A 13,118-nucleotide genomic window follows, 5' to 3' on the forward strand; every position below is an offset into this window, starting at 1 on the left:
GCTCCGGTGTTGGAAAGGTCAGGGGGCTGCATAAAGGCCGTGTTAAGGAATTTGTATTTTATTCTAAGTGTAGTAAGAAACAAAGAAGTTTAAGCTTGGAAGTACCATGATAAAGCAAAAATTGGAAATAGTAGGACAAGTAAACTCTGAAATAGCCCAACAGAAAGGTAAAGGTGGATTGTAAAAACAATGGAGAAAGAAAAACCGACGGAATTAACAGTTTGTCAGAAATGATGGAGCCTATCAGCTTTCTAGAGAATCTATCCTTGAACTTTATTCCTAAAGCGATCTACTTTTGCAATTCTTAGCTTCTATACCATAAAACAAAAGGACTTCAATTTTAAGTTGATTAAACCATTCAGGATGAAAACGAAGTTGTAACCTTAAAGCTACTTCAAAAGGAAAGACTATATGTTCCACACACAGAAAAAAACTTGGAATTGACAAGCTATATGGAACCGAGTAACCAGGAGGTCCATATTCTGCGCTGAAAGTACATACTTACAGAGAAATTAAAGGCTAGATTTTTGCTGCTGATACATTGTTACCAAGGAGAAAAACCAAAAAAAAAAATTAGTTTTGGCATTTCTCTCATGACTCATTGGAGAAATCCAGAGTTCCTGCCAAGAGAAATTTTAGTGAATTGCCCTCTTTTTTGAATGATGGAAAGCAGGAGAAAATTGTGCCAGTTGCAGAGTGCCAGGAAACAATGATTCAATCATAGAAACAGAAAATTTTACCAGTAGAAAATGACTTTTGCATGAATTTCAACCATCTTAAATGTGTGTCTGTGAAAACAAACTTCCCAACCACGATCAGCTTTTTCCAAGATTGTCCACTTTTCTTCTTTTGCTGTATATTCACTTAAAAATATTCTTAATCTAATCCACAAAGGATTTAAGAAATGATGGATAATTAGTGGAAAACACCATTTAATATTTTCAAGTCAATCCGTAATTTTTTTCTTTCAAGTGGGAAAAAGACCACTATACTGTTTCAGCAGGAAAAATAAAATCCTTCTGATTTCCAAGGGTATGTTTAATGACCCAGAGATTAAAGACTATATTGTACGATGATTGATGCAGTTCCTTTGAAGTGGGACTGGACCTATGTCCTACTAAGCCCTCATTTCCCATCTGTGAAATGGAGATAATACCTCATAGGGTTACTCCCACCCCCACCCCCACCCCCGTTTCAAATATTTCAATAGGAAACAGGTATTTATAAATGTTTAGTACACTGTCTAGCACATGCCTGAGAAGTGGGTGACTAGTTCTTTATCCCCTTTTGTTCCTAGAGCCAGGGATGATGAAATGAATTGAAAGATGGCTACAAATTCTTTGGCATTTTTCCAATATCAAGAAATGAGCTGGGTTTTTTTTTTTAAATCTTTATTTTTTTAATGGAGTGCTGAGGATCGAACCCAGCACCTCGCATGTGCTAGGCTAGTGCTCTACCGCTGAGCTCCAGCCCCAAGAAATTAGGTTTTTGTGCCTATAATCCCAGTAGCTTGGGAGGATGAGGCCGGAGAATTGGACGTTCAAAGCCTCAACAACTTAGCGAGGCCCTGAACAACTTCGTGAGAACGCTGTCTCAAAATACAAAACAAAATGGGCTGGGGATGTGTGGTTATGCACTGCTGGGTTCACTCCCTGATACCAAAAATAAATGAGGTTGAAGCCAGGTGTGGTAGAGGATGCCTGTTGTCCCAGCTACTCAGGAGGAAGGCAGGGGGCAGGGAAGGACCACATGTATATGAGACGAGTTCAAGAACAGCCTGGGCAAAATAGTAAGACCCCCATCTCAAAAAAAAAAAAAAAGAAAGAAAAAGAAATGAGGTTTATAGCATGGGGATATGGCTCAGTGATAGATCACTTATCTAGCATGTGCAAGTCCCTAGGTTCAATCCCCAATACCAGAAAAAGAAAAGAGATATGAGGTTTATATCCATTTCCCCTAAATCAGGATGGGCTCAGCATCTGTTTGACCAGTGGGAATAATACTGTGCCATTCTCCGGTACCAGTTCTTTTGAGTGACTAGTGGCTTCCACTTCCTGTCTCTAATACTTGCCTTTAGAACCAGCCACCACAGTATGAGGAAAACCAAGCAGCCCAGTTAGATCCACAGGAAGAGGAACTGAGACCCTCTAGTCCAAGGCTAGCATCCACATCTGAGCTCCTGGACAAAAGCCACGGCTAACTGCCAGCCACATGAGCGGGCTCCTTGGAAGAAGCTTCTCTGGCTCCACTGCATCCGCCCCAGCTGACACCAAGAGGGACAAACAGAGGACATGAACAGGTAACCAAAACAGACAAAATCAAACATTATTCTTTCCTGACCCCATGATTTAGGAAGGGTGGGCAAGTTCATTGTATGCTAGGTAGAAGAAGTAGGTGGCAGGACCTTTCAGGAGTCTCCTGTGAGCTGTCTGACCAGTGCTTTATGGAAAAAATCTCAGTTCAAAAAAAAAACTCAGGGTTTTATGCATGATAGAAGAAGTCTCTATTCCTAAACTACATCCTCAGCCCTTTTTAAATTTTATTTTGAAACAGGATCTTACTTAGTTACCCAGCTGGTTGAAACTTTCCATTCTCCATCCTCATCCTCATGGACTACCCAGCCCAGCTCAGCTAGTCTTTTTGGAAGCCTATCCAAAAAGTTTAGCACCTGGTGCTAAACTAAGTATCCTGAGATTAGATCTCACCCAAGACAACTGTGTCTTTGTGACTAAATTTAGTTTTAGATCCTAAGGTATATCTATGTCCATTCAAAGATGTCTGCTAATTCATTCAGGATAATCATCTGACCCTCAATTCACACAGTAATCCTTCTAGTTCCATACCACACATTTGGCCAAAAGGTAATCATGCAACCAAAGAAACATAATGCTGAATGGTCCAATCAAGAGAAATCAGCTCCAGGAAATCCTTTCTCAAAGTTTTGCTATTATGGAGCAAGGGTCTCTCTTTTATTTTACTTTATTTGGTGCTGAAAATGAACCCAGTGCCTCACACATGCTAGGCAAGCGCTCTACCTCTAAGGCACAACCCCAGCCCAATCTTTTTTTTTTTTTTAATTTTTTAGTTGTAGTTAGACACAATATTTTATATCTTTATTTTTATGTGGTGCTGAGGATCGAACCCAGGGCCTCGCACATGCTAGGCAAGAGCTCTACTGCTGAGCCACAATCTAGCCCCAGTTGTCTTATTTCTGATTGTGTTGTTCAGGTGTTTCTGTCAACTTTTGTTTTGCAGTATTAGCCAGGGAGCTACTTACTAATAATCTTTATGTGAAGATTATGGTGTAAATTTTGATATTCACTTCCTGCACTGGGGTCTGTTTCCACGGGAAGCAAGGGATACCTTTCTTACAAATATGACTTATGCATCATCTGGTTCAAGATTGGCACTCAAGTGCTTTGGCCATTTAAAAGCATGCTTTCAAACTGGGCATGGTGGCACGTGCCTGTAAGCTACTCAGGAGGCTGAAGCAGAAGGATGGCAAGTTTGAGGCCAGGCTCTGCAACTTAGCGAAACCCTATCTCAAAATTAAAAACAAAAACACAAACAAACAAAAGGCTGGCGATGTACTGCTTAGTGGTAGTGCACCCATGGGCTCAATCCTCGGTAACGTTTAAAACGAAAGTATCACACACTTTCAGCTACTTAATCTTCTCAAACACCCTGTCAGGCCGCTTTGTACCCAAGTTGCAAGTGAGGAAACCAAAGTTCTTGGCTTCGAGGCGAACCACCCGAAACCTGGCCGCCACACAGCGCGCGACCACAGCGGCGACTCCCCGCAGGTCCACGTCGGCCCAGCATCCCTCGCGACCTTCCTTTTCCCAGACTCCTTCTCCCTCTTTTGCCCCACCCCTGTCGGGGACGCGGCCTCTGATTGGCTGTCCGAGCCCGCGGGGCGGCGAAGGTTGCGGTGACCCTGGTAACGGGAGGCGGGGCGCGGGGCGCTGGTCGGTAACCGACGTCTGGACCCGAGGCGGCGGCGGCGGCGGAGCGGCCTCGCAGTGCGAGGAGGCCCGGCTGGCGCGAGGCCGCAGCCAGGAGCCCGAGGCCGGGCCTCGCGCTGAGCCGTCTGGGCCGTGGGCTGCCTGCGGCCTGGGCGGCGAGGCCTCCTCCCGGCTGGCGGGCCGCCGTGCCCTCGATGCGGGTGTGGGCTCCGCGGAGCTGGACGGAGGCTGGGCCCGGGCCGCGGGCGGGATAAGAGGCCGACAGGCCCGCTCGCCCGCGCAGGTGGATGCGGCGCCGCGGCGATGGACGCCCTAGAGGAAGAGAGCTTCGCGCTGTCCTTGTGAGTGACGCCGGCAGCGCTCCGGCTGCGGGAGGCCGCGGTTCTGTGAAGCGGGAGACCTCGGGTCGGTGTCGCGGTGGGGCACAGCCGAGGCTCTGCTCCATTAAGCGGTCTCCGCTGTGCGGCTTCTGCGGCCCCTGAGCCAGCAACTTTAGGTCCCGGGAGACAGGCGTGCGGGGGCGGTGTCACCGAGTATCAGCGTCTCCATCACAATCCCTCGCCTGAACCTTAGGCGTCAGCAAAACCTAGGGGACTTGAGCTGCCAGGGCTGACCGCGGGTCAGAGGACCTCCACCACCACCTCCCTCCCCCAGCGACTCCGGTCTGCTCCCCTGTAGACCACGATTTCCCTGGCGCCTGGTTCACGCTGCGTAGGTGCGGCGTGGTAGCCAAGATGCGGTGAGTAGGTCCCTCGGGGAATAAAGGTGGAGGCGCCTGGAGATAGCCCGTGGCTCCCCTAATTTGTCCCTTTTATAACTCATTGTCATATCGGGTTTTATAAAAGTGGAGCCATTGCATTTCATTAGTGTTTTTTCTTCTGTTTCGGGTTGATAGGCAGTAATCAACTAATCTTTAATTCCTGAAGCCGAGTGATGGAAACTCGTTTTACTATTCTTTTTTCTCTTGCACATGTTGGAAAATGTCCGTTAAAACATTTTTAAGGGGCTGGGGTTGTGGCTTAGCGGTAAAGTGCTCGCCTAGCACATGCGAGACCTTGAGTTCGATCCTTAGCACCACATACAAATCAATAAAATAAAGGTATTGTGTCCAACTATAACTAAAAAATAAATATTAAAATTTTTTTTAATTAATGATTTGAACCAACACATAATCCTGGCATATTTTTCAGCTCCTCTGCATCCGATGCAGAATTTGATGCTGTGGTTGGATATCTAGAGGACATTATCATGGGTAAGTTTCCATGCCACAACCTCATCTGTGCTCTTTAAGGACATTACTTTTAAGGACATTGACATCAATTTGAAGAGTTGATTTTTTAAAAAGAGAAAACATCAAGTTACATGTAAATTTCAGTGTTTCTCAGTGCAATACTAACTGAGTCTTACTGGGATTTGTCATAGAAACCTAATACTCCTTAAAACAACTAATTAGTATTGGTGGGTTCTAAGGGCCCAGTGGCACCCACCTGTAATCCCATCAGCTTCAGAGGCTGAGGTAGGAGGATGATGAGTGCAAAGCCAGCCTCAGCAACTTAGCAAGGCCCTAAGCAGCTTAGAGAGAGGCCCTGTCTCAAAATAAAATGGGCTGGGGATGTGGCTCAGTGTTTAAGCGCCCCTGGATTCATTCCCTGGTATATTAAAAAAAAAAAAAAAAAGAATAGGTGGGCTCTTGGGGAGAGAGAAATGAGACCCTTAATATTTGGAGACCTGAATCTATGAGCATGACTAGCCATGCTTATCTTTTTAGTTAGATGAACAACACCTTCAGCACCGTGCTTGTACCAGATCAACTAGAACAAAAACAATCAATTTAAATGTCACCAGATTCAAAGACCTATACAATATGCTCACACCTAATTAATGTCAAGGCTGCTTAAACAAGAAGACACATTTTGAACCCCAAATATCAAGTGATTGACATGGGATTTGATTTTCACAAAAGCTTGGCTAGGAACCTGCACATTTGTTCCCAGGAAAATCATATATGTATTTAGTCAGAGAGTTCAACCCTTGGTATTCTCTTGTCTTCTCTTGAGAGGTGAGGGGCATCTGCATCCTGCCTTTGAGGTATGTATCTTTACTATCCTTCATTAAATCTTTGTTTGTGTCGTTCTTTAGACATTTCCTGAAATTCATTTCAGTTCTGTTTTTCGAACCTGCACAGCCAGGCACAGTGGCACACACCTGTCATTCCAGCAAAGAGACAGGAGAATCAGAAATTGAGGCTAGGGGCTGGGGATGTGGCTCAAGCGGTAGCACGCTCGCCTGGCATGCGTGCAGCCCGGGTTCAATCCTCAGTACCACATACCAACAAAGATGTTGTGTCCACCAAAAACCAAAAAATAAATAAATATTAAAAAAAAATTCTCTCTCTCTCTCTCTCTCTCTCTCTCTCTCTCTTACACACACACACACACATACACACACACTCTTTCTTTAAAAAAAAAAAAAAGAAATTGAGGCTAGCCATAGTAACTTAGTGAGACCCTGTTTCCAAATAAAAACTAGAAAGGGCTAGGGATATAGCTCAGTGGTAATGCACCTCTGGGTTCAGTCCCCAGTACCAAAATAAAAAGAACCTGCTTGTGCCGAGTTTAAGTCCCATTGCCTCCTTGCAGGGGCTTTCTCCTCAACCCCTGTCTAGTGACACTAATTACCATAGATTTGGGGACCTAGAGAGATATAGTCAGGTAATGGGGCATCTAGAAGGAGCTCTTGGCAAAGCTTCAGAAAATATTGGAGCATCCAGTATTTCACAAATAGGAGTAAGAGTAATTTTGGTTTTTTAGGTAGTTTTTAGTTTTCACACTATAAAACAGAACATAAAACCATAACCAGGGCTTGGGTTGTGGCTCAGGGGTGGAGCACTTGCCTACCATGCATGGGGCGGGGCACTGGGTTCAATCATCAGCACCATATAAAAAAAGAAAATAAAGATATTGTGTCCATCTATAACTGGAAGATAAATATTTAAAAAAAAAATAACAACCATAACAATACACACAAATGTCCATGAAGAAAATAAGGTGTTAGGCTTCAGCTGGATTTCTAGTTTCCTGAGTTTTGTGTTCGTATTTCTGGATTCATTTGGCATCCATTAATCCTGCTAAGTGGGGCTGGGGATGTGGCTCAAGCGGTAGCGCGCTCGCCTGGCATGCGTGCGGCCCGGGTTCGATCCTCAGCACCACATACAAAGATGTTGTGTCCGCCAAGAACTAAAAAATAAATATTAAAAATTCTCTCTCTCTCTCTCTCTCTCTCTCTCTCTCTCCCCCTCCTCTCTCACTCTCTCTAAAAAAAAAAAAAAAAAAAAAAAAATCCTGCTAAGTAATACGAATAGTAACAGGCTGCAAAGTTTTAAAACAGACATTGTCTATTGACTTGAGTTTTTTTAGAAGTAGGAAAAGATGGTTAATTGGTGTTATTGGCCATATAGCTTAATCTAGTCTGAAAATCACCGACCAATTTTTTTTTTTTTTTTTGGTGTGTGTGTGTGTATGTGTGTGTGTGGTGCTAGGGATTGAACCCAGGGCTTTGTGCATGCAAGACAAGCACTCTACTAATTGAGCTATATCCCCAGCCCACTGATCAGTTTTTTGAACCTTCAGTTCCTATAAAGCTTTGTGCCCTTAATTCCTAAATATAGACATTTCACTTTGCATTAAGCTCTTCCATGAGGACTTGAGGATTTCTGGGGAAGACTGAAATCTGTTCAGTTCTTTTCCCTATTATGGGCACTATCTGCTATGAGAAAATGAGCCTTTGCAGGCATAGGGTATTTATCTTAAGTCTGGATCCTTTCTTGAAGCTTTCCTTTTATTTTTTAAAATAATATTCTTTTCAGTTGCTAAAATTCCCTATTCCCTAACATGAAGTATTTGCTGTGAACTAATCTCTTTATTTGCATGAATTTTTATTCAAATTCCACCCAGCCACCCTACAAGACAGATGAAGAAATTGAGGTTTAAAGAAATTAAGTAACTTGTCCAAGGTCGCACAGGTAGCAAGTGGTGGCAGTAGGATTTGAACTCAGGCAGTCTGGCTTCTGTTGTTTCCACACTTTTAAGTGCTACACTGTTTTCAACACTGCTTTTAAAATTATAAAGAGAGAGGCTTGTTGCCATTAGGTCTGAAGTCCTGCAGTTTGAGAATGGACCTTCTGTATGCCAAATAAGCTTTTATAATTTCTTAAAGATAAGAGAGACAGAGACAATTTGTTCCTTTATAGACAAGGAGTATAAGGGAGTTCCCAAGCCATCCTATAGGAGTGTGTTTAAAACAAACTGACAGAAGGTGGTGTCATTTGAACAGAAGTGTGGACATACTTAAAATCATCAAACTGAATGGTTAGAACAGCTGGGCACTGTGGTGCACGCCTGTAATCTAGTGGCTTGGGAGGCTGAGACAGATCTAATTGAAAGCCAGCCTCAGCAATGGCAAGGGACTCAACAACTCAGTGAGACCCTGTCTCTAAATACAATGCAAAATAGGGCTGGGGATGTGGCTCAGTGGTAAAGTGCCCCTGAGTTCAATCCCCACTATCTCTACTTCCCCCCTCCAAAAAAACTTAACACCATAAATTTTATATATCTTACCAGTTTTTTTTAAAAAGCCAGGCTTTGTGGCTCACACCTATAATATCAGCTTCTTGGGAAGCTGAGGATGGTAAGTTCAAGGCCAGCCTGGGCAAGTTAGCAAGATCTGTCTAAAAATAAAAAGGGTTGGGCTTTAACCTCAAGTACCACAAAATAAGAGTGATTGGTTTTTTTCAAGTCAGTGTCCTATTTAACCCCTCTTAAAACATTAGCTGTTAAGAAAGCAGTTGCCATCTCATAGATCAGAATGGCTGGTAAAAAAAAAAAAAATCCATTAAAAATAATAAATTCCTCCCTCTGTGGTTCAGATGACGAGTTCCAGTTATTACAGAGAAACTTCATGGACAAGTACTACCAGGAGTTTGAAGATACAGAAGAGAATAAACTCATCTACACACCCATTTTTAACGAATATGTAAGTGAATTCTTGTTTCTCCTACCAGGAGATTAGGGTTTCTTTAAAACTCAAATTCAGAATCAAAAGACATTGAAATTTGCTTTTAAAATAACGCCAGCAGAAACCTGCCAGGAATTCTGATTAGAATCTGGTTTAGTTCACCTTCCTCCACCCAGCTCTTAGGGCTGTTTTCCAAAAGGCTTTCAGGTGGTATCTGACGAACTTGCAACTTGTGATTTAAAAGATGTTGGGCTTTGCCATAATCCTGCTTTCGATTGTAATATGTGAGTTCACATACCTTGATCTGGTTCCTCTAAGTTTTCAGTCATATACACATGACTATTAAGTAAAAGAGAAAACAGGAGCTAGGGGTGTGGCCCACTGGTAGGCACTTATCTAGCATGTCCAGTGCCCTGGGTTCAATCCCCGGCAGCACTGCCAGGAAAAAAAAAAAAAAGTGAAAATAGGCCAAGATCACTCTTACAAGGTGATAGGAACACCAAGACCAGAACCTGGGGACCTCAGCTTTTTGCCCTTGGCTCTTTATACTGTATCCTGAGGCTTCTCACAGCCTCTAAGAATAGGTTTGAGCCTTGAGGACTTTATTTTCTAAACACAGAATCATGGCATAATCTAGGAAACTGGCTCAGCAGGAGCCAGGACTCCTCCCAGAGTGCTTGTTGTGTGCTCTGTCTGCACAGATTCCATCTACACAGGAAGACCATTAACTTCCTGTCTTCCTGCACTGGGGAGTGGGAACCGTGCTCTGCCTGACTCCACCAGGGTTAGAGCAGCCTCCTGTTAATGGCATAACTACCTGCAAGTGCCCCTTGGCACCAGGAATCCCACGACTTAGCCAGGACAGGAGCTGGGATTCGGTCCCCTTTGGTATCCCTGTCACTCAGCATAGAGCCTACACATAGAACAGGGTCTCGGGCGACACTGCCAAGGGCAGGAGATGGGTTTTCTGAAAACATGTCCTGCTTCTCTAAAGGTGGTCTAACTGAGATCTTTTCCACTGTTGCAGATTTCTCTGGTGGAAAAATATATTGAAGAACAGCTGCTGGAGCGGATTCCTGGATTTAACATGGCGGCTTTCACAACTACATTACAGTGAGTTGAGTATGACTGTAGGTTTTTATGTTTCTTTCCTTTCTCCTTCCCTAGACTGGGGGTGAGGTGGAAAGTCTGCCTTTTTTATTTAAGAGAAAACCTTCAGTGGGCTCTGGATGTGAAGTCAATACTTCTGCACAAAATCTTTTTTTTTTTTTGAGAGAGAGAATTTTTTAATATTTATTTTTTAGTTTTCAGCGGACATAACATCTTTATTTGTATGTGGTGCTGAGGATCTAACCCAGCTCCACCCGCATGCCAGGCGAGCGCCCTACTGCTTGAGCCACATCCCCAGCCCTCTGCACAAAATCTTGAAGTGACATGTGTCTGGCCATTCATTCCTGAAGCCACCACCCTTTGCTTTTCCAGGCACCATAAAGATGAAGTGGCTGGTGACATATTTGACATGCTGCTCACATTTACGGATTTTCTGGCTTTTAAAGAAATGTTTCTGGACTACAGAGCAGTAAGTTATGACTGCCTCTTTATCTAGCCACCCTGAACCATTTAGGAAGTTCCAACTGGAAACCATCTCCCACATTGCCCCGATCATTGCCCCTTAAAGCTGGCCAGTATCAGTAGAGCGGCTCACATAGTGTGTCAGTGGAGGGAGCTGGTAACCACTGGCCAGACTGTGTTTTGTTTATTTGTTTGTTTGTTTTGGCACTGGGGAATGAACCCAGGGGCCCTTGACCACTGAGCCACATCCTCAGCCCTTTATGAATTTTATTTAGAAACATGGTCTCCCTAAGTTGCTCAGGGCCTCACCAAGTTTCTGAGGCTGGCTTTGAACTCACAATCCTCCCACCTCAGCCTCCTGAGCTTCTGGGATTACAGGCCTGAACCAACTGGCCAGAGCCTTTTCGTGTTTGGCTGAAACAGAACCTTAGAGTCCCTAAATAAGCAGGACAAAAACCAAAGCACTCGTCTAATCCTGTCTTAATGTAGGCTCTTTATAAGAAAAATATTTTCCAGTGAAGAGGGGGGCATTTTTAAAGAGTGCCCAGGGCTGTAGTTGAGCAGAAATACAGAATAATCTGCTTTACATCCCTGTGCCCCCTCCCCGCCTCCCCCCACCCCCTCCCTGCACCACAGGCAGGGTCCTGAGCCAGAAAGGCTGCTTCCTGTTGCTTGCTCCTTGAAACTGTTTCCTTTTTCATGCAGGAAAAGGAAGGCCGGGGTCTGGACTTAAGCAGTGGCTTAGTGGTGACTTCATTGTGCAAATCATCCTCTATGCCAGCTTCCCAGAACAATCTGAGGCACTAGGTCCCATCTCCAGGCAATGAACAGGAACATTCTGGATGTCACCAGTCTGACAGACTTAGAGAGACTACAGCTAATGACGACAGAAGAGTCCATCTCAGAAAGACTCTGTTCTGCAGCCTTTGGTTTGTGTTAAGTATTGACAGGTCAGAAACAACATGACCAGACCTTTGGACCCACTTCTCCTGACAAGCCGTTTTGTATTAGTGTTCTTCCCCTCCCCACCTAGTCACCTCTCAGGTGCTTGGGTCAGGCCCCTATGATCAGGCCCAGGTCAGCCATTCCACCTGGGAGCCCTTCCCTGGTACATATTGGTGTGTATAACCACAACCATGAACCCTCCTCTTCCCAGCAGGCTTTGCATGAGTCCTTTGTGCACTCACTGCTCTTTTTTACATGGGACATAGTTTCAGTCCTTCACCCTCAATGGGGTTTTTGTTTGGGAGTTTTTATCTAGGGAGCTACTGGAGCCAGCTGCCTGTCCTGTGATTTCTGTCTCCTCTGATCACAGCTTGTGCTGGCTGTGGGGTCAACCAAGAGAGATGTCCTTTACCTAAAAGCTTCGTGTGAAAGTCAACTCCCAGTCTTAACATACATGGTCCTTGTAACACTGTCTTCTATTGGTCCTGATATAGTCCCACTGTTTCTAGAAGTCTCTTTCAAGCATTATTTTTGAAAAATATTTTTATAGATGAATACTCAGGCAAACTTAGTGGATATGATCTTGGAACTTCCATGATTATCCACCTAAAGATCAAAGTATTATATGCTATGTGCTTTTTAGTCATTAGTGCTGTAAAGATAAAAATGCTTTTCATGTTGGTGCACCTGTTTCAGCAGAACCAGAGAATGTCTGCTGTGTGCTGGAACAGGATGAAGCGACCCTGCGTCATGGCATGTCAGGTGTGCTGTGCATGTTGGCTTAAAACCCTTTCTGTGTAAGCCAGTTGTTTGGTTTTTTTATTAGGGTAGGTAAAGACTCTGCGATTTCTTCTTCCCGTCACAATCTCCTGCCAAGATGGTGTTCACTGGTCTAGCTCAGCATGAGGAGGAGGCAGTGGACGGCTTTACTGGTTGTGTGTCAGCTTTAGTTTACTACATTGTTTTGTTTAGTACTGACCAGAGAACTTATGTGTGTCATATCCCTGGAAAGAAGGAAAAAGCAGTTCAGTTCCCCTGTGTACTTTTTTTATTTTACTTTTTATAGTGAAAATAAGAATCTGTGCTGACTTTTCACTTATCTTCTGGTTTTAAAGGATGAGCTATAAGCTGTGTGTTTTTCTGTACTAATGTGTCATTTATTACTTTTTGTACCATGAGTAAAATTTGAGGTGTTTTGCAAGAACCATCATTCTAAACAAGTTGTGTCCTCTACTTATTTATTACTGATGTTTTGTAATACTGGGGGTCAGGCCCAGGGCCTCACACATGCCAGTCAAGGTGCTCTGCCACTGAGCTACATGCCCAGCCCCCATCTTCTCTTTAATGTGGCCACTGCCATCCGGTTATTATTGCTTTGGTCCTTCTAAACTAAAGGCACTCCCAGAACCAGCTTTTTAAATGCCACCTCTCCTGGGCCTGCTTTTCCTTCCTCCTCTTGTAAGCAGGACCACCCACCACGGGCCAGGCATGTCGGAAACCCGTGGTAGGATCTGGTGGTCCTAGCTGAGAAGAGCAAGTGGACAAGTACAGAGATGAAATCATGGAAAATGAGAAGAAAAGCAAACTGCTCTTTTCAGTCTTTCTACTCAGAAAAAAAGCAAG

At 44.1% G+C, this 13,118-nt stretch overlaps 1 protein-coding gene across 2 annotated transcripts; it reads left to right on the forward strand.

The window, feature by feature from the left end:
* The first annotated feature begins 3,939 nt into the window (after nucleotides 1-3,939).
* Arl2bp (ARF like GTPase 2 binding protein) lies at nucleotides 3,940-12,715 on the forward strand. Of its 2 annotated transcripts, none has more exons than XM_005318220.5 (6): nucleotides 3,940-4,306; nucleotides 5,156-5,217; nucleotides 8,890-8,996; nucleotides 10,006-10,091; nucleotides 10,461-10,557; nucleotides 11,256-12,715. In XM_005318220.5, the coding sequence occupies exons 1-6, from the start codon at nucleotides 4,269-4,271 to the stop codon at nucleotides 11,355-11,357; spliced, it is 492 nt and encodes a 163-aa protein (XP_005318277.1). In that variant the 5' UTR covers nucleotides 3,940-4,268; the 3' UTR covers nucleotides 11,358-12,715. The 2 variants fall into 2 exon arrangements, with proteins under 2 accessions (XP_005318277.1, XP_021577131.1); XM_021721456.3 differs by lacking the exon at nucleotides 3,940-4,306 and adding an exon at nucleotides 4,359-4,704.
* The last annotated feature ends 403 nt before the right edge of the window (nucleotides 12,716-13,118 follow it).

Source organism: Ictidomys tridecemlineatus, chromosome 15, assembly GCF_052094955.1.
Source record: "Ictidomys tridecemlineatus isolate mIctTri1 chromosome 15, mIctTri1.hap1, whole genome shotgun sequence".
In the NCBI taxonomy this organism is placed as follows: domain Eukaryota; kingdom Metazoa; phylum Chordata; class Mammalia; order Rodentia; family Sciuridae; genus Ictidomys; species Ictidomys tridecemlineatus.

What these genes read in the sequence shown, in the direction of transcription:
- Arl2bp (XM_005318220.5), top strand. Translation starts at nt 4,269, where the DNA reads ATGGACGCCCTAGAGGAAGAGAGCTTCGCGCTGTCCTT. An exon ending in TCTAGAGGACATTATCATGG is followed by an intron (nt 5,218 to 8,889) that starts GTAAGTTTCCAT and finishes TCTGTGGTTCAG; the next exon opens with ATGACGAGTTCCAGTTATTA. An exon ending in CACCCATTTTTAACGAATAT is followed by an intron (nt 8,997 to 10,005) that starts GTAAGTGAATTC and finishes CCACTGTTGCAG; the next exon opens with ATTTCTCTGGTGGAAAAATA.